General features: G+C 40.3%; 1 protein-coding gene across 1 annotated transcript; it reads right to left on the bottom strand.

The window, feature by feature from the left end:
• Window positions 1-1,279: 1,279 nt before the first annotated feature.
• TLR3 (toll like receptor 3) lies at window positions 1,280-12,365 on the bottom strand. Its single transcript, XM_075421867.1, has 6 exons — window positions 12,200-12,365; window positions 10,067-10,139; window positions 8,902-9,350; window positions 7,295-7,486; window positions 3,854-5,679; window positions 1,280-3,199 (listed from the first exon to the last, which is right to left on the bottom strand). Exons 3-6 carry the CDS (start codon window positions 9,343-9,345, stop codon window positions 2,971-2,973), a joined length of 2,691 nt encoding a protein of 896 aa, XP_075277982.1. The 5' UTR covers window positions 9,346-9,350; window positions 10,067-10,139; window positions 12,200-12,365; the 3' UTR covers window positions 1,280-2,970.
• Window positions 12,366-18,524: the final 6,159 nt, after the last annotated feature.

The following is an 18,524-nucleotide window of genomic DNA, read 5'->3' as shown; positions in this document are numbered from 1 at the left end:
TATTAGGAACATCACTGTCTGTAACTTGTCCATCACCCCTGCCATTCAAGAACCACAGAAACAGTCGGGTTCCACCCCCAGTCTATAGACCTGAGCATTCTGTCTCGCTCATGTCCTCTAGATATTCTGCTTTCAGGTGATCCCTCTTTAGTCCTAGGTAATATCTTTGACACTATAATTTTTTAACTATTTTTCATTTATTTGCTATCCAACTCCTCAGCAAATCAGCAGAATATATAACCTGATGCTGCCCGCTGCAAAGACACTGCCCAGCTCAGATACAGGCTGTTAATCCTGGAAGCACTTAACAACTCTTCGCCACAGTTATCCTGTTTATTTACACTCAGTAATATTGTCAAACAAGCAGAGCAGAAGTAGGTAACTTTCAGACAAAGAGGGAAAATTTGTATGAAAAGTTCATGTCTAGTATAATTGATGATTACCACTGGCCCTGTGCTTATTGCTTTTGTGCTTTTGTTTTTAACATTAGTCTAATTGCCAGTGTGAGCCTTTACAACATCTTTTTTTGTTGGAAATTATTTTAAACTGAATGTAGGTGCTAAAATAACTGTTTAGAATGCATCATCGTATTTTTATAATTTAAAATTATTTTCACTCATCAGCAAGTACATTTAGTTTGTGTTCTTAGCTATTTTAGAAAACTGAGCATCCATAACGCATTTTCTCAAGGTTCTGAGACCAATTGTGGGGGCGTTTGTAGCAACAAGAAAAATCTTTATAGAATTTAGACACGCTATCACTTGTCAGGATTTAAGGGCCAGAAAAGACCATTTGATCATCTGGTCTGACCTCTTGTAACACATTTCACCTCGGCGTTTCTCCATGCATTCTCTGCATCTTTATGTCATTTTTAATATCCATGTGGATATTTTCTAAATATTTTATATTGCTGTGGAATGAGAAATTCTGCTACTATGTGTCATTACAGATTTAGGAAACCTAGGAACCCTTTCGCATGTTAGTCTTTAAACAAGAGAACTAACGACTGACATGGTGCATACCTGGCACCCCATCCTCACCGACTTGCCTCCTCAACTTTCACGGCCTAAGCGTGAAGAAAGAATTTGTCACTTCGCCTGAAAAGGCCAGAAAGACGAGATGAAAGCATCACAATGGGGATAATCCTATTACTGTAATTAGGGAATCATCATCTGTCACTCCAACTGTAAACCAAGCCTTTTCTGTTGTCACTCAGGACTTCCCGAGCAAGTGAAGACAGCCTACACCCCCTTCACTCTTCCAGTGCACGCAAAGTCTGTTTCATTAATTATTTTTCTCATTTATGTTTATCATCATGGGACATACAAACATATTAAAAACCAACGTTCTTCATCTATGCATATAACAAATCACGAGAAAAGCTGTTTAAAATGTGAAGTATTGAACTGTCTGAAAGCTGTGTTCTAAAGCAGCAAAACAGAATTCTTGGAGTAATGGTGGGATTGAAACTGAGGAGGGAAGTGCTTGGGGAAAAAAGCAATTTAAAAATATAGCTGAGATATTGAAGGATCACACACCTACTAAGAATTAACAATGTTTTATAAGGTCCTTGGAGCAGCCGTTAAATATTAACAAAACATACAAATCACTGTCCAGTGTCTAATTTACAATAAATTGTGCTCAAACACTCCATAAAATTTCAACCAGCGTCAAACATTATGAACATCCTTTCAGAGCACACTTTGCTGGTTCTCAGCTCTCTCCAGATTGAGCTACTAGCCCTTATGTTTGAACCTTAATGAAAGGAAGTAACAAATTAGATTAATATACAAGAAATTAAACTATAGAATTCTATCTCATTTCTTTAAAAGTTTTTCTTTAGTTATCAAAGGCAAAGCTATACACAGTCATAAAGAAAAAGGAAACAAAAAATTTGAAATTAATCCACTTTTGAAGTTTTTCTCCCACTCTACCTGTAACTGCAGTCACAGCAGTATTTCTGATATGGTTTAAAACCATTCCTTTTGGGAAGTTATTTTGTGTTGTTGTTGTTTCACCGGTAAAAAAGATTTTGGTAATAAAATTACAGTAGCAGCATCTCCCCCACAAAGTTGTCTTCTGGTTATGCTACAGAAATGTATGTGCCTTGGCCATGTTTCACATTGATTTCGAGTTCTACTTAAAGGCCTGTATATAATTTTAAGGTATTCAAAGGATTAAGGTGACATCTCTCAGTATAAATGTCCTTCTGCCAGCTCTCTGAATTTCTGTAAACATTTTTTTTTAATCATACCACACTGATTCAATCAGTTGACTCATTAGTCTGAAAATATGATTTTGATAGTTACCAGCACTACCCCCACTCAGAAGGCAGAAGCAATCTTTCACTGTGTGTTCTGAACAGGCTGCTCACAGGGTCGAGTTTCTTTCTGTGGCTTTCTCTTAAAAGAAAAGTTTTAAAGCTCATGTTGAAACTCTGCTATGTTTCTTGGTTTCAGTTACAGAAATAATTTTCCATGTTACTTACTGCGTTTCACATGGAAAGCTTTCCAATTTTAAATTCACTGAATCTCCCCTTGTGTCATGAAAGCAAGCAGTAGTGTCCACTCTACCTTCGACACAGAATTTGCTATTTGATCATTATTGCATTCTCTCTTACATATCCCTTTAAAGTACAGAGCCTATGTCTTTTCTGTACTACATCAGATGGACATTTTTCCTAGGACATCAGTCATTCTCGCTGCTTTTCAGAATTTCTACCACATTTTTGATGCACAGACTGAAATGACTATCAATTATGATCCATTTTAACACATCACTTCAGTGCAGGTGAATTAAAATATCAGCAAGAACACGAATGCAGACAAGTCAATTTAAATTATAGTGACTCTTGCACATCTTTCCAGTGTGACAAACTTTTTTCAGGTTTTCCTGAAGGCTTGATAGTTTTCCAATGATAGAAAATATGAGACAAAATGACCCCAGGATTCAAACCTGTACTTCCAAAATTCAGTGCGCTTTACTATTAGATTTAAGTGCCATCACTAATTGCTGATGAAATGCACTGACTCGTTCTTTCTGGGCTGGCCAGTTCAAGATGCAGCGAGATCTGAACATTCCTCTTCTCAGGTGAAGTGCATGATACAACTTGTAATCTTGGATATCATGAAGAAAGATCAATATGATGGAGTCCCGACTTTGTTCAATAGCTTGTTGAAGAGCATGATAGACCTTAAAACTGAAGCAAAAATAAAACAAAGATACATGTTTTCTTTCATGTGAAGGAAAAAAATGACAAATAGTGCTATTAATAGCTCACATAATAGCACAATGAAAACTCAAGGACTCGACTCAAACAGGAGTCTTAATGTCTACTCTGTGATATAAAATTGTTATTACTCATGTTAAATTAGTTACCTTCTAACTAAAGGAAAAAAAGTCCTCTAATAATACAAGTCTACTGTCTCGTTACAGCCTTGTTCAGCAAAGTTTCTTTCTTTTCAAGATGGCTACATATGAAAGGTGAAAAGATTTGTTTAAAGACAAAGAAAAATCATCCTTGGATGCTAGTGATCTCACCCACTATTGCTCTTTTTCAGACATGTAATTTTAAGGAATGCAGTCTGCACAGGTGAGAGCTTGACTTTTTGAAAAAAAAAAAAATTGACTAAGAAATTCAAATTTCCGCTAGTGTACATGTGGAGCAATTATTAATTTAGAAATTATCCTGAAGTTATTATATATTAAGTAAATATATTCAAGTAGAATTTGCATGGTATTTTTTATTAAATGGTAGTTTTGATTAAATTACTCCTCAAAAAATATTACCTTGTTAAAAAAAATCTGTTAAGAAATTTTCTCCCTTACATATAAAATTTTATATCCTACTCACTTTTTGCACCAGGGATCCTGTAAGAGATGTTCAGTCACAACAAAAATAATCTTCCTGCTCATTTTTATACTGTTAACTGTGGCTTCAAATTCAGATATGCCCGCTTCAAAGTCCCGTTCTTCTAAACAAAACCTAATTTGAAAGTGGTTGTCTTTTTCCAGAGAGATGAAATTGTTAGACACCCAGTTCCTGTCCTGTTTTGCATGAATAACGTAGGCATCATAATCAAACTCTTCCTGTTGTCTGTCAAGTTCTTTAAAACCGAGTAGTCGATTTACTGAAATATTCCAGTAGAAAGCTATTCTCCACCCTTCAAAATGGATGGTAAGAACAGTGAAAATGACTAGCGTCACAATAGTGGTAGAGATCACAAAGAGAAGTTTAAACGGAGCACTGTCTTTGCAGGCTGAGCTATCAAAATGCACCACCAGACTACCATGATATTTCGGCGGGGTGTTGCAAACATACTGGGACGTCATTCCGGGTACATATGTTTGGGTCCCATTGAGCCAATCAGCAAACCAAGCAATGCTTTCACAGGTGCAGTCAAATGGATTGGAATCCATCTCTAGTATTCTCAGGTTCTTGAAAGCTGGGCCAAACACTTTTTCTTCAACTGCGGTTATCAGATTTTTCTGAAGGTTCAATGAATTCAGAGAGGCTTGGTCATCAAACAGAGTTGCTGGAAGCAAATTCAAATTATTTGATCCTAAATCCAAGTTTTTTAATTGAAACAGACCCTTGAAAACCTGAACTGGAATCTCATCGAGCCCATTTGATTTCAGATTAAGAATATGCAAGTTGGGAAGATCTTTTAAAAAAAGAACAGGGCCACCTGGATTTGCATGTTTCCAAAGTCGGGCTAAATTATTGTGCTGCAAATTCAGAATGTCAAGTTTGTGAAGTCCATCGAACAAGTCTTCTTTTATGTTTGCTATGTTGTTATTGCTGATGTCTAGGACAGTCAGATTTTGTAGAGGATGAAAAGGCGAAGGAGAAAGTGCCAGATTACTGCAACCTACCTTCCTCAGCATCAGTTTTCTTAAGCTTGGGACAAAAATGAATGATTCACTTCTCAAAGTCAAGTTTTTGTTATAGGAAAGGTAAATATCTAGTATGTTATCGAGACCTTTAAACTCATGACCTGTGAGCTCTTGATTAATGTCATTGAGACCTAGATCGAGAATTTTCAGGTGTCCCAAGGAGGAAAATGCCCCACTTTCTAATGTAGAAATCCTTGTTTTTGTGAGGTTGAGCACCTGTAAACTGGAATTAGCAAGTGATGAAAATGTTTTATTAGTTATTCTTTGTAAGTTTATGTTGCAGTTACAGAGACTCAGGTACTTCAGGTTGTTCAGACCTGTGAACATATTAGCAGTAATTCCTGGAAAATTGTTATTATCCATTATAAGGTACTCCAGCTGGTATAACCATTGAAAGGAAAAATCTTCAATTTTCCCATTAAGTGAACTTATCAGATTCAGATGTTTGAGGCTGGATAATCCATAAAATAAGCGTGAAGATACATGAATGTTATTATGCTTCAGGTTTAAGTATTGTAAACTTGAAAGCCACTGAAATGAGTCATCTTCTATCACAGACAGAGAATTTTGGGAAAGATTTAAAACTGTGAGATTTGTTCCTTGCAGTCCCTGGAAAGTTGACTTGCCAAGGTATGAAAGCTTCACATGGCTCAGTGAGAGATTCTGAATCGCTGTGTTTGATAATTCTGTACAAAGTTTCTTTGTGCGATTTTCATCGAGTTCAACATCATTGAGTATGAGGCCAAACAGATTTCCAATTGCGTGTAAACATCCTGTGTGAAACTGAAAAGAAAAAAGAGTTTTGACAAGGGGATTATGTAAGAAAGTCCCCATAAAGCCAAAATTTTGAAAGGTTTTCAAACAAGATTTTCGAGCAGAATATTACTCCTACACTCAGATTTTTCCACATCCAAGTTCAGACAAGCACTTCTTGGAGTTCACACTTCTTGGTGATAATAGTTCTAAAATTTGTAACATGATTATCATAATTATGGGTTGTACTCTTTCAGGAGAAGATAGAAAGTTGCTTAGTGAGATGCAAGTTAATTACAATATTGTATCCAACTAATAAAGCTTTCACTAGAAGTATCTCAGAAATTGAGATAATATCTTTCTTCACCTTTCTTTTATTGGTATCTGCTAGGAATATCAATATACTGCTGCAAAATCAGATATACTGTAAAAAAGTTTTTTAGGCCTTCAGACAGCCAAGAACAAACCCAGTTTCTCTGTGTGAGCAGAAGCCACGCTCATGGAATGTGATACTACATACTTGCTTCCACAACACAAATCACCAGCCTCCGTTGTAGTGCTGGCCCCTCATCTTGATTCAGATATCAGCTGAAGGATTCACTACCCCATTGGTCAGAATGATTCCAATGCATAAGGCTGCTTTTCAGATAGCAGTACTGTAAAATCAGAGCAGGTTAAGCCAGCATACAGTAGCAATGCTCAAGAAAGGACCAGTCCCGTCTACTTATCCTTGTGCCAGTATGGCCATACATGCAGTCACACAGTGAACCAGACAGGGAACCAGCCAAAAATTACAAGCTAACCAAGCCAAAAAGTCTGTAGAGATTCTCCAGTGATCCAGTACGTGGCCTTATTAAAGCCTGTACTAGAAACAAGGAGGGATGAAGCAGCCAAGGGAAAGAGGACGGTGGGATTGCCTCTCAGCAGTGGTACAAGTTTATGCCACTTTAAAATATTCTTGTAACTTCAGTATACATGTTCTTTACAGATCAATCAACTGGGGAAAAAAACCAAGGAAATTCAACGTATATTCAGTATTGGTATGCTCAGGGTCAACCAGTTTAGAGCTGCAACACTCACCATCACTCTTCAAAGAATCATACTGTAACACTGAGAAGCGGGTCGGAGAGAACAGTGAGGTAGGTGGCGGAGAAAACATCCACTTGCTTTTTTAAAAGAGTGAGTATACTTTTCTGCGTGATTATTTCTCTGAGGTACCCCACAGGCACAAATGAACGTTCTCTTTGATTAACTCGGAAGCGAGACCTAGACTGTATAACCAGCCTTGCATGATATCACACTTTCTCCCCACTTAGAAAGTATGTAAGCTGTTTGTCTTCAGCATGTACAAAAAAAATCCTACATACAAAACACCTGGTAAGGGTTCACAGAGCTACTTGATCTAGCTCTTGCTTGAGAACTCTGATCTACATGGAACCGGGTCTTGCTGATTTCCGTGGGAGAAAAATAATTATGTGTATCACTGCTGGGGGTCAGGGGTAATGCTGTATACAGTAGAATGGTTTTAACTTTGACCTCAGCGGATCAAAAATGCAATGTAAATGCCACACAATCATAAAGGATGAATCACAACAGTTCCATTTTATACTTACACCCGCTGAATTTCTGTTGAAATGCTTCCTACCTCTTTCAGTGGATTTGAGGACAAATCAAGACTATTCAATGAGGTGTTGCTAAGAAAACTGAAGTCTTCCTTTTTTAACTCGGTGATTTGATTGCTATCCAACACGAGCTCACGAAGGTTCTCCAACTGTTGCTGTGATCCTAAATTTGCTGACTTCAAAAAATTATGAGATAGGTCCAAAATATTCAAGTTCTGGGGAGAAGATGCAAATAGAAAAGTATAAAATTCTTTTTATTTTATATAATACAAAACCATACTAAGATATTGCATTAGAGTCTAATTGATTAGAAATTAGTTGCAACGCTACAATTTAAATAGATTTGTAATAGAGAAATGGCAGCTTTCAAGCTGCTGCAGGAAGAAGCCTTCTGTATCTTCCACACCTCTAATTTTCATTGTGTCTTAACCTGCTAAAATATCTATTGCAAACCAAATAATTACTTTATCTGAAATTCCTTAATTCACTGAAAGCCCACCTGCTCCAGATGAAGTGAAAAAAAGAGAAAGCCTACAGCTGGCTACAGTTACAGCTACTGCAGCACTAAACCTTGCGTGCCACCCCCGTCACTGTCATCCACCCCCAAGAATGGGAATGAGGGGGTGCCGCAGCAGCCTACAGAGATCGGTGCTGTGCGCCTTGTAATGCTCCAGCCCAGGTGCTCAGACACTCCTGCACCTGCCGGGGAGGAGATGCTGCCCTAAAAGTGACTCCACAGAACGTGCCCTGAGGTGCCTCAAGCCTGGCCTCCACCAGGAACAGCGCAGCAGCAAGGCGAGGAAGGCCAGAACTTCAGTTCTGCTCCCAGCACTAAAGCTGGCTGTACTCAGTTGTACTTAGTCGGGAATCAGCAGTCCTACGATGCGAGCAAGCACATTTTATGTACCTGAACTGGAATACTGAGTTTAGTGTAAAAGTTCAGACTTGTTCAAAACAACGTGCACACATTGTACAACAGTTAGGACCCACACATGCCTCTGTTTGCTTTTGTCCTTAGGCCCTTCCTTTTGCATGATTCCCTGCTTGGTGCAAAGACAATGGAATAGTCTTCTCCTGCCTCCTGTGCTGGTCCCCCAACCTCACAGCTGCCACACAGAAGAGTATTTAACCATATGTAAACTACCAAGAAAAACAAAGGTGAGTAAAAGCCTTTTTACTCTTTTCTCAGTCCTTGAAGTCCTGGGAGACACTATATTCAGCCTAAGTACTGGCCTTCACGGTCTGAGTAAATTACACCTTGACCTTGAGAATTTAGGCTAGCTACAATTTTTACACCCCAGGCAACTCGGATTCCACACTGTCCACTTCACCTTCTACATCATCTGCTGCTGTTCTTCTCTCAGCACAAAACCCGTAGGGAGAGGTGCCTCGATGGGATGCAGTAGGGAAAAGGGGATGGAGAGCACTGACTCATAAGGAAGGCTGAGACTCCGGTGTGCTCTAACACAAGAAGCCACTAGGCCTTTCCTTCAGAAAAACACCAAAGGAAGATTATAGGCTGGGTATTTTCAGATGCAAATAGGCAGCTGTTCTGTACAAACATTAGAAAATACAGTGAATTCCCCATTTATACTTTATTTACGTGAAAAGGTGCATTGCTGAAGCTTACCTCCAGGGTTTTGAAAGGATCATCTTTTATATCTATTCTGTTGTATCCTAGATTGAGCTCCGTCAGCTTGGTGCAGGAAGCAAAGACTCTGTCAGGGAGCTTATACAATTCATTATGTTCTAACTTCAGAATCTGCAACAGGGGCACATTTTGGCACAATTCTGGTTGCAGTTTAGAGATGCTGTTGTAGCCCGCGTTCAAGTAAACCAGCTGGCTGTACATGGTCAGATTTGCAGGACCTAGCTGTCTTAGCTGATTATGAGAAATGTCCAAACCCGTTATATTGTTTGGGAGATCAGAAGGAATTTGTGTCAGCTTTAGGTGACTGCAGTCAGCCATTTCATTTCGGATCTGACACGGCTTTCCAACTGATGCAGACAGCAGGCAGACAGACACCAGTCTGACGGATAAGCTGCTCCACCAAAGAATAGCACTTCCCATCATTTTATCTGCAAAGGAAAAATGAACACAGTACAAATTACTACCATTTTGACACAACTTACATCTTAAACTCAAGGCTAAGCAAGCCAGGCTCAAAAAATACTTACTTTTATACTGAGGAAACAATATTTTTGACCCATAAAGTAGCATTCATTCCTGCAGAAAAGGTATGTCTAAACCTCTCTAAACTTTTTCTTTAAAAAAAATAGTATCAATGCAAAATTCCAACCATTTTTCCTTTTCTGATTAATTTTGCATTGCTTTAACAAGCATAAAATACAATAAATATAACAAATTTGTGCACAGGCCCCTCAATGTTAATCATGAGCTCTGAGCTTAACCACACTGATAAATATTTATAAACAAGCCCTCAATATTAATCACTATGCTTGAGCTTAACTACACTTAAAATATTTATAGTTATATGCAGTAAGAATGCCTAATATACCACTTCTTTATTGCACAGTTCTTGCCAGTTTTTGTTTTACAGCCCAGCCACACAAAACGCTAACCGTCTTTCCATCTCATAGCAAAAGAGGGAATACTACCAGGCTATGGAACAGAGCATGAGAAAGTAAGAGCTGACAAAATAAATCAGTACCAACCTGATCAGAGAAAGAAACAGAGAAGAGCTAAGGTGTAGAGAAAACACTGTTCATAGATTTATTACATTTATCCAAATACTTCCAGGAAAATTAACACATTTAAGAATTTATATACCCACCCCATATGTTTTGAGCGTTTCCTTTAGGATATCAGCTTCTGTCCACTGGTGCACTCATCTTCAATGGCTCTGCCTGTTTAGACGTTACAGTTCTGATAAATGTCAGACTTTTTCATATTCTATTCAGTTTTGATTTAGTATCCATAAGATTTAAATTTACCTGGTGATCTTGTAATACAGCTTTACTGGATAAGGAAGAAAATTAATTCCACACAAATTCTGATCAGAATAGAGCTGTAAGAGCTCAGAAGGGTGTGACTAGCCTGCTGAGTCATCAAGCTTGTCTAATTAAATAGCATTTCTGCTAATCAAGAGAAGAGTTCAGTGTATCTTCCATATCATTCTTTACTGAATTAATCTTTAGTAGAGGGAGAAAATATAGTTTGGGGGTGCTTGCCAGAATATTTTTTCATGCTTTAGCAAAGAACAGTAAGCTTAGGTTCCTCCACTTCAATTTTTTTTTTTTAATATAAAGGTTATACTTTCACCCCTGAAGCTTTGAGTGTCTCCCCAGTCTCCATATACATATATCTGTATGGCCTTCTGCGAAAAAATTTGGTACCTACCTGTCAGCCTCAGTTTACCAATGAGTTGAGTCTCAGCATGATTTGTTCCCAGGTAGCGAAGACTATCGGTGGGTGCCCCACTACAGGGATTTAACCTTACTACGGTTAACAGGAATCTAGAAGAGCTTCCCAAAAGACAAACTCCCAGGAATATGAGCTTTCTCAGTTCTGGAGCTCACATTTTCCTTTGCTTGGAACCTGTGTTTAATTAACATGATCTAGCTTCAAGCACATTAGATTATTGCTCAATAGCAAACAATGAAACAAGAAATTAAACCAATACATCTGTACAGAAAAAGAAAAAGCCTTCAGAACTGATGTCTTTTAAAGAGAAGAATTTTCACTACCATAAGAAAACACTCTGAGGAACTGACGCTGCAACCTGCAGCCAAACTGGAGTTTAGCAGGGCAGCCCCCAGCAGTGTTTGGCTCCGCAGGTGACCTGTCTTTTCAGAGGTGACAAAAAGCCACGTTACAGTGGCCAGGGGGAACCCTGAGACTGCCTCTGTGGGAGCAACCTGGTCACCTACGGAGAGACATCAGTGAAATCCGGGGGGGGGGGGGGGGGGATGAGTCAAGCAAGTGAGAGAGGGACCTAAAGCACTCCAAAGGCATTCACAAAGGACTGCAAAAATCAATTAAAATAAACCTTAATGAAAAAACTGTTCCCTGCTGGGCACTGGATGCGGGCCTGACCCATCTTCTGCAGCTCTCACAGCCTGGCTCTCCACTCATCTGCCACTGGCAGACGGAAGGGGAGGAGACAGTGAATGCTGGACTGACTGACTGATGGACAGACTGACAGAGAGGACCTCATAGTCCTGCAGACAGCCTGACCTGCTGAACACAGCACCCGTGTCCCTGTAGCTGAGGACAATAAAGGACCCCGTGTCCTGCCTCGTTCCTCTGCACCCCAGCTGCTGGAAGAGCTAAGGAAAACAGAGGGGGAGCTTGTCTGTCACAAAAGCTTTACCTCTGGCCTGCGTCCTTCCGAGGGTTTGTTTTAGGGAGATCAGGCAGCTGCCAGGCTCCTCGGCGGTGGCTGCCAGCTCATCTTTATGTTTGAAAGGCGCAAGAAACGCACTGCACAAACACGATCGGAGTTCTCTGGCTGGCTTCCAGCGAGCCCTGAAGGGCTGCCTTCTCCTGCTTTTTCCATTCCAGGAACTGTGGAGTCAGCTTTAGGTGCTTTATGCTTTAGTTGGGGATCCAGTGCAGCAAGCACACGCCCATTATCAGATTTATGGTACAGTGTTACAGAATAATATTTAATAGACAAAAGCAAGAATGACCATTTTAATGTTATGAGCAAGAACTTTAGAAAATTGGAGAATTTAGCAGGGAAGCCTCCAACATCTCCCAGAGAGGGACGTTCCCACCTCACCTATATTGCCTTTTTTTTAAAACACAAAAATGCCTCCTGCCAGCTGGGGACAGCACAGCCGACCACAAGCACCAAAGCGCAGCTCATTCAGCAAACAGCAGCGGCACGGACTTCGCTGCCTCGCCAGGCAAGAGAACTCCGAGGAAACCGCCCAACCTCCCGAGCCGCGCTGTGGCTCTGTACCTCTGGCATTCCCGTTGATCACCGAGAAGCGACGAACGGCATCCACTCACCGCTGCGGGCTTTACCTCCTCCGGCTCAGGGGCACCCGGGAACCCCACGACTTTCTCCGCACACGAAGGCCGTGAGCGAGCAGCCTGCCAAGAGGTGGGAGAAGCGAAACCGAAAGCGGAGACGGGCGCGCGGGCCGTGGGCCAGCATCCCCCGGGCCACGGCGGCCACCGCTCTCCCTTCGGCACCGGACTGCCCTGACCCGAAACGGGGAGGGCAAGGGAGCTGGTGTATGCGAGGGCAATTAATTAAAATTTTAAGAGTGATAATAAAATGTTTCCTACTGTATTAAAAGCAACAAATTGTTTTCAAAAGTTCAAGTAAAAGTTTTAAAGGAGCAGCTTTTATTATATACATACAGTTTGTGAATTCACATCCCTGCTTTCCCAGGAACCTGACCAAGAGTTTCCTGGAGAGGACTTCCTCAGCAGAAGCTTCTGGATGTGGCAAAAGGTGCTCCTGGCTCACGTTGGCATCGGTGAACCCTCTGCAGGGCTCACCCAGCCATGCTTAGGACACGCCAACAGCACGGCGTTCACCTGACATTTTTAGGTAGTCATGCTGGCCCTTTTGAGGGGCGGGTAGGCAGCTGCAGACTCACCCAGCAGAGGGTAAACCTGGGCTCTAATTCTTCATTAGAGCAGCAAGGTGCTCACAGTCTGCCCACCAGGAGCTCTGGGGAGGGCGGGAGACTGCTGGTTTCTACCCTATACTCCATTAAATCTTGGGACTACTGACAGATTTGTTGTGGAGCACAGGGAGGTAGGCTGGCTAGCAAAGAGGTTAGGGCACTTCCCACTCCTGCTCTCTGAATTTTTTCAGCAACTGACTAATATAAATTAGTATTTATTCTTGGAGTTAGGACACTGAAACTGAGACCAGAACCAAGCTCCTTTGGAACTAGGCATGTTTCATTCCCATTTCACAGTTAAACCTTGATCCTCCCCTTCATCTTGCTGTGGGAAGAGCAAATGTCTGTTCCATGCTGCCCTGTGTGCTTCTGCACTGGATAAGGTCATTTGATCATAAGCACAGCCACCTGAAGTCACATTAAGTTACTCTGAAGAGGATTTTCCCTTTGTGTCCTGTAACTCCGCTGCTTTGGAACAGAAGAGATCGCACTGATGGTAAAGAAGCATAATAATTAACAGTCTGTGCAGATCATTATTCCAGCATAGCAATACTGTCAGGTATTTTGCCTCTTATCTCCCCCTACACCATACTCATACTACAGATGAATCGTGCTTTTTCATCTCACCTCACAATTCACTCCCTCTCAACCCTCTCTTCCCTGTACACACAGGGGACTATGACGAAGCTGGAGTTGTTCCAGGCACAATGGAGGAAAACCATCTGATGCTGATGAAACTGCTGATTTTATCAGCAATGCCTTATCACCGCTATAGCCTTAGAATAATGTCAGTGGCTCAGGGAGACAACGGTACAAGGGTGCTCAAAAGCTCCACTCTTTTGTGCAGCACTTGCACTGGGGGTAAGAACATTTATTTTATTACAGAATATTTCAAAGCAACAAAGCTCTTGTAGACATTTTGCAGTGTGATTTACAAAAACCAGCAGGCACTACTGTGCAAGGTAGACTCTAGGGAATACATAACCAGTGCAAGTCCAACAAGTATGGTATTTCTGGACACATCTGCGCTTATTTCAGTGGTGTGAAATCACTCCAGGGTCTCAAGTTGCCATAACTCCAGTGTAGCTTACTTCAAACTATACTTATGTATTCAAGTGCTGGAAAAAACATGGCAAATTCGTAATGGAGGAGAAAGTCAAACAATCCATATGTCTAGAGAATAATTTAGGAAAAAACCCAGCACAAACCTAGGCAATACTCCCACATGGTGGTCAAGGAAAGCAGCTTGAGTGAGTTGAATCTGAATGATGACAAAAGGCAGTCAGGAAAAATTCTGGAGATGTAGTCATTTCACATAGATCTTTAACAGCAAAGTAACCAGTGGCTGCACAGACCTGGTTAAGCTTATCCAGGTTATCAGCACAGAGGGGTGGGGACGTAAGCACAGTATCTCACGGAACAGTCCCAGAGCAAACATGCCACCAAAACTTAGCCTAGAAAAAAAGCAAAAAGGAAGTCTACTGATCTTCACCTGATCTTCAGATACATACAAGTGTATTAACTTAGCAAATGGCTGATTGGACTGCAGTGTTCTTGTAAACTGCAGATCAGACTGCAGGCATCAGGGGGAAGACCCACAACAGCAGAACACGTGCAGACACTTCCCATGACTGGTGAAAGTGTCATATGTTGTGGTTGGATTCGGACATCCCGTGCAGCAAGGAATGGGTTCATGCAAACAGAATTTAAAGATGTCTGGAAGTGACCCTAGCACCAGCAGAAAGAAAACAGGAAAGAGCAGAGCTGAACAGTTAAGATCTGAGGCAAGTCTTGACAAGGGACATCCTGCAACATTGAGGCAACTGGAAGGGAGGACGGTGTGGCAGACAGAGTAAGCTTGCATCGACCTCCTGCGACAGGAAAATAGATGCTTCTGTGTCATGATTACATGAATTCAGTGAAGTTTAACTGTGCTGTTGAAAAATCTAACAGGTCAGCTGCCTTTTGAGTGCAGTAGTTCCTTTAAGGCAGCTCACTCATCGCTGCCAATTTACAGGTTGTAAAAATTGAATTACAACAGTAGCTTTTTGTGGACACAAAAGTGGAGAAGGACGTCTGAGGACTGACATGCAGATCAATGGTAAGGGGGACTACGTTCATTAGCAGTCTCCCAAAACTCTGGGGGCTCAGGCAGGAGAATTTGCTTCCATATAATTCTTTTTTCAATCCTTGCTGAAAACATGGCCTGGTAGCTGAGAACTCTAAACAGTGTTTGAGATTTAAGCTGCCCAGTAGCCAGCCATGAGCAGTGGCTCTGGCTAAACTGTTTTTCGCCTGGAAAAAACGTGCAAAACCTCACTGGACTTGCACAGGTAAACTCTACAGCATTTGCTCACCAGCTTCCACACTGTGGTGTACATTTCCTGATGTGTTGCACTGACTGTAATGATCAACTGCAAACCAAATCACATTAACTGTAAAATTCTGGCACAATAAGAGCATTCACAAAAGCTCATTTGAGTATAATTACGTTTCTTACTTAGCCTAGCAATTTAGAGAACGAAGAATTCAACTCTAGGATGGATTACTGCTCAAAACCACCTCTGCTCTCTGTATTAGGACAGTTACAAAGGCAGCCTTCGCAACCCTTTTCTCTGCATGTTCCACTGCTCCGGCAAGAACGAGGATGCATCGCAACCAGTAAGTGTGCTATGTTAATGTCTTTACTTTCCATATGGGGAATTCTAATTGCAATGAGAGAACCCTGGAGCTAGAGAAACGAGGAGTTGGTCACTTTGAAGTTAAACTTTTAGTCAGGGTTAGAAAAGGTCAAAATGCTTCACTTCATTATTTCAACACTTTTTTAAAGAGGTATCACATTGTTTCATATTTGCACCACTGGATTTATGTGTGTGTGTATATATATATTTTGCTATTAAATGTTTTAGCTTCTTACATACTGAAGTAGCAAAGAGGCTGGAATTTAGGACTTGGGTATTCTCATGTTGTGGAAATATTTTTTGGACAATTTCTACCTCTAGGAATTCTCTCCAAAAGGTGACAGCCTTCTTAAAATCTTGTTCTTAACCAGCTTTCTCAATTATCCATGCATATTAAGCATTTTCGATTTCCAGTAGCTTCTATTTCCCAGCATCTCCCCATATTATCTAATTGTCTGGTTTCAGAATCCCTTCCTTTTTTGCTGTTCCCTCTTTTTTCTGGCACATTTTCATGTTTGTTTTCACAATGTATTTCCAACAGAAAATCTATATCCCAATGCAGATCATATACAACTGCCCCCACTCCAAATGATTTCACTGTGAACACTTTAATGATAACGTAGAAATGCCAGCATTTGATTTACACTCGTGCTTGCAACCCAGATAACAAACACTGGTATAAGTCTACCGCTCTTAGAAATATTTTCCCCGCTAAAGACCATGCCTTTGAGTGCCATGTAATCTCAAGTTTCTAAAGGTAAGCTATATTCAAAAGAATCACAGCTGCATTTGATCTTTCCATTTACTAAAATCTCTATTCAGTTATATCCAGTATCTTTGTGCATTGCATCTTTTCTTCAGTAGTCACAGTGTCCTGAAAGCCCCAAATGCTCGGTTTCACTTAGAGCTCACTTCGGTGAGCATCTGGCAAGATGCAGAGAAGTGAATAAACAGACAAACACACCCACATAGTCCACCCTTTTTTCTTCCCCACCCCCAAGAAATATTTGGCTGTGCTGAAAACCAACTTCAAATGCAAAGTTACTTCCTTACACTGGCCCCAGGTCCATCTCTTGTCCACACCCATTCTCTATTGTCTCTCCTGAAACTATGGAATCAGTGGCACTAAATTATTCTTCAGGTCATTTTTTTTTTCTCACCAAAATATATTTATTTTCAACCCTACCAAATTTCAGTGATGTGAAAGGACACCACAACAGCTGCCAGATATTAAAAGTTTCTGAAGCGTATCACAACAGCCATATACACAAGTTGCTGCATCTAACTTCACTTACAAGGTACCGGACAAATCATGAACATACTTTTAAATGCAGTGAATATTCATTGTGAGCCTTCCAGAAATATCACAGCTTACATGGCTCCAGTGCACCTCAGACAAATGATCCTTCTTCTGTATATTCTGCTTAATCGTGTGGGATTTTTTGCTTTGTTTTATTGTGAAGGATCCAAGGCTAGTTATGCATTGCCCCCAATAGGATTTTTTTTAACTTGTTTTAAATTAACTACAATTGTATTATGTTGCTTTCACTGTATCCTTTGGTTTGCTTAAAAGCATAGCCAAAGCAACTGTAACAGTCTTTAGAAAACCAGATGTTTTAGGGGAACAACTACTTGGACAAAGCTTTTGAGGAAGAAATATCAAATCATTACAACTTTCTCATTCAATTTTGAAATGCTAGAAGTAGTTTATTTTAGAGATGGTAAACATGACCCATTTTATTTTAAATGTAACAAAAATAACACAGAAATGTTGAAGCTGAATAGAAGTATATCGTGATGAAGCAACACAATTCAATGTTCTTGAAGCAAAACTTCTGTTCTACAAGTGTGTTAAATTCCAGTTTTTCTGAATTGGAGTGAACAAAATAGTCATTTGAATCCAATCAACAGCTCTTTTAGGCTCATCGTCAACAGTGCCATTACATAGCCCACACTCTTTATAAGGAACAGTGAAAGTTAGGAAAAGATTTACAGAGAAGAAAAACAAGAAAGGTCAATTATAACTGCTATCAAAACTACCAGGATTTAACTATAATCTTGTTAGATTAAAATCTGAGGACTGAATCCCATTTTACTAAATTCATCTGCAGATTTCAAGCTTCTGCTGCTGTTCAGATTGAGATTGTGAAAGCTTTTATCTATAAATAAAGAGTGGAACAATATCTTTCAATTCCTTCTCCTAGCCAGAACAAAGGCACAAAAAAATGGAGAAGTATGTCTTATTCTAGCTAGATAAAAAAATAGAAGTTTTAACAGTTGATGTACGTCTCCAACTTGATTTAATTTGTAAGGCAAGTTTTATGTAAGTATTGGAAGTATTACTATTTTGGACAGGAATTGCATCTACGAAAAGCTGAAATACAAGAAAACATTTTATAAACAAAATGTAAAGCACTGGGCCTCATTCATCATCTTGAAAGCAGAGACTATTACAATTTTTTCTGTATTGCACCAAATTAATTTGCTGGGGCCAATTTGTTTTGCCTATGGCTTACTGCTTTGAGCACACCAAATACATTTGGAAACATTTGTTTGCAAATACAGACAAGCATTTGCACACAAATTATATGATCTCTGGCATGGTAATAGCTGTGCTGTTCTCCATTAGCCATACTGGATAAGGGGATTTAATTACCTTAGGCCCCAGTCACTTGGCTATAGTTTTGACCCAGTGGGGAATTTAACAGAAAAATTGTATGCCATTCAGCCTGATTGGCATTAGGGAAAGCTAACGCTGCAGAACAATGTTAAGGAAGTATGGGTCACCACTCTGTTCAGCCCAGCTAAAACGGCGTGCCTGTAACACTGGAAACTGGTTATCAGTTCGGTTTCTATATTCCCAAGTATTATGGGGTTCTTCAGGATAGTATAAAGGGGCAGAGAAGGCAAAACGAAATCCTCCTGTGTGTTCTGCATCTATGCAAACAATGGAAAGTGAGGTAAA

Source organism: Opisthocomus hoazin, chromosome 5 (genome assembly GCF_030867145.1).
Source record: "Opisthocomus hoazin isolate bOpiHoa1 chromosome 5, bOpiHoa1.hap1, whole genome shotgun sequence".
Lineage (NCBI taxonomy): Eukaryota > Metazoa > Chordata > Aves > Opisthocomiformes > Opisthocomidae > Opisthocomus > Opisthocomus hoazin.
Note: the sequence above shows the minus strand (reverse complement) of the source record. Positions and strands in the feature narration are given on the sequence as shown.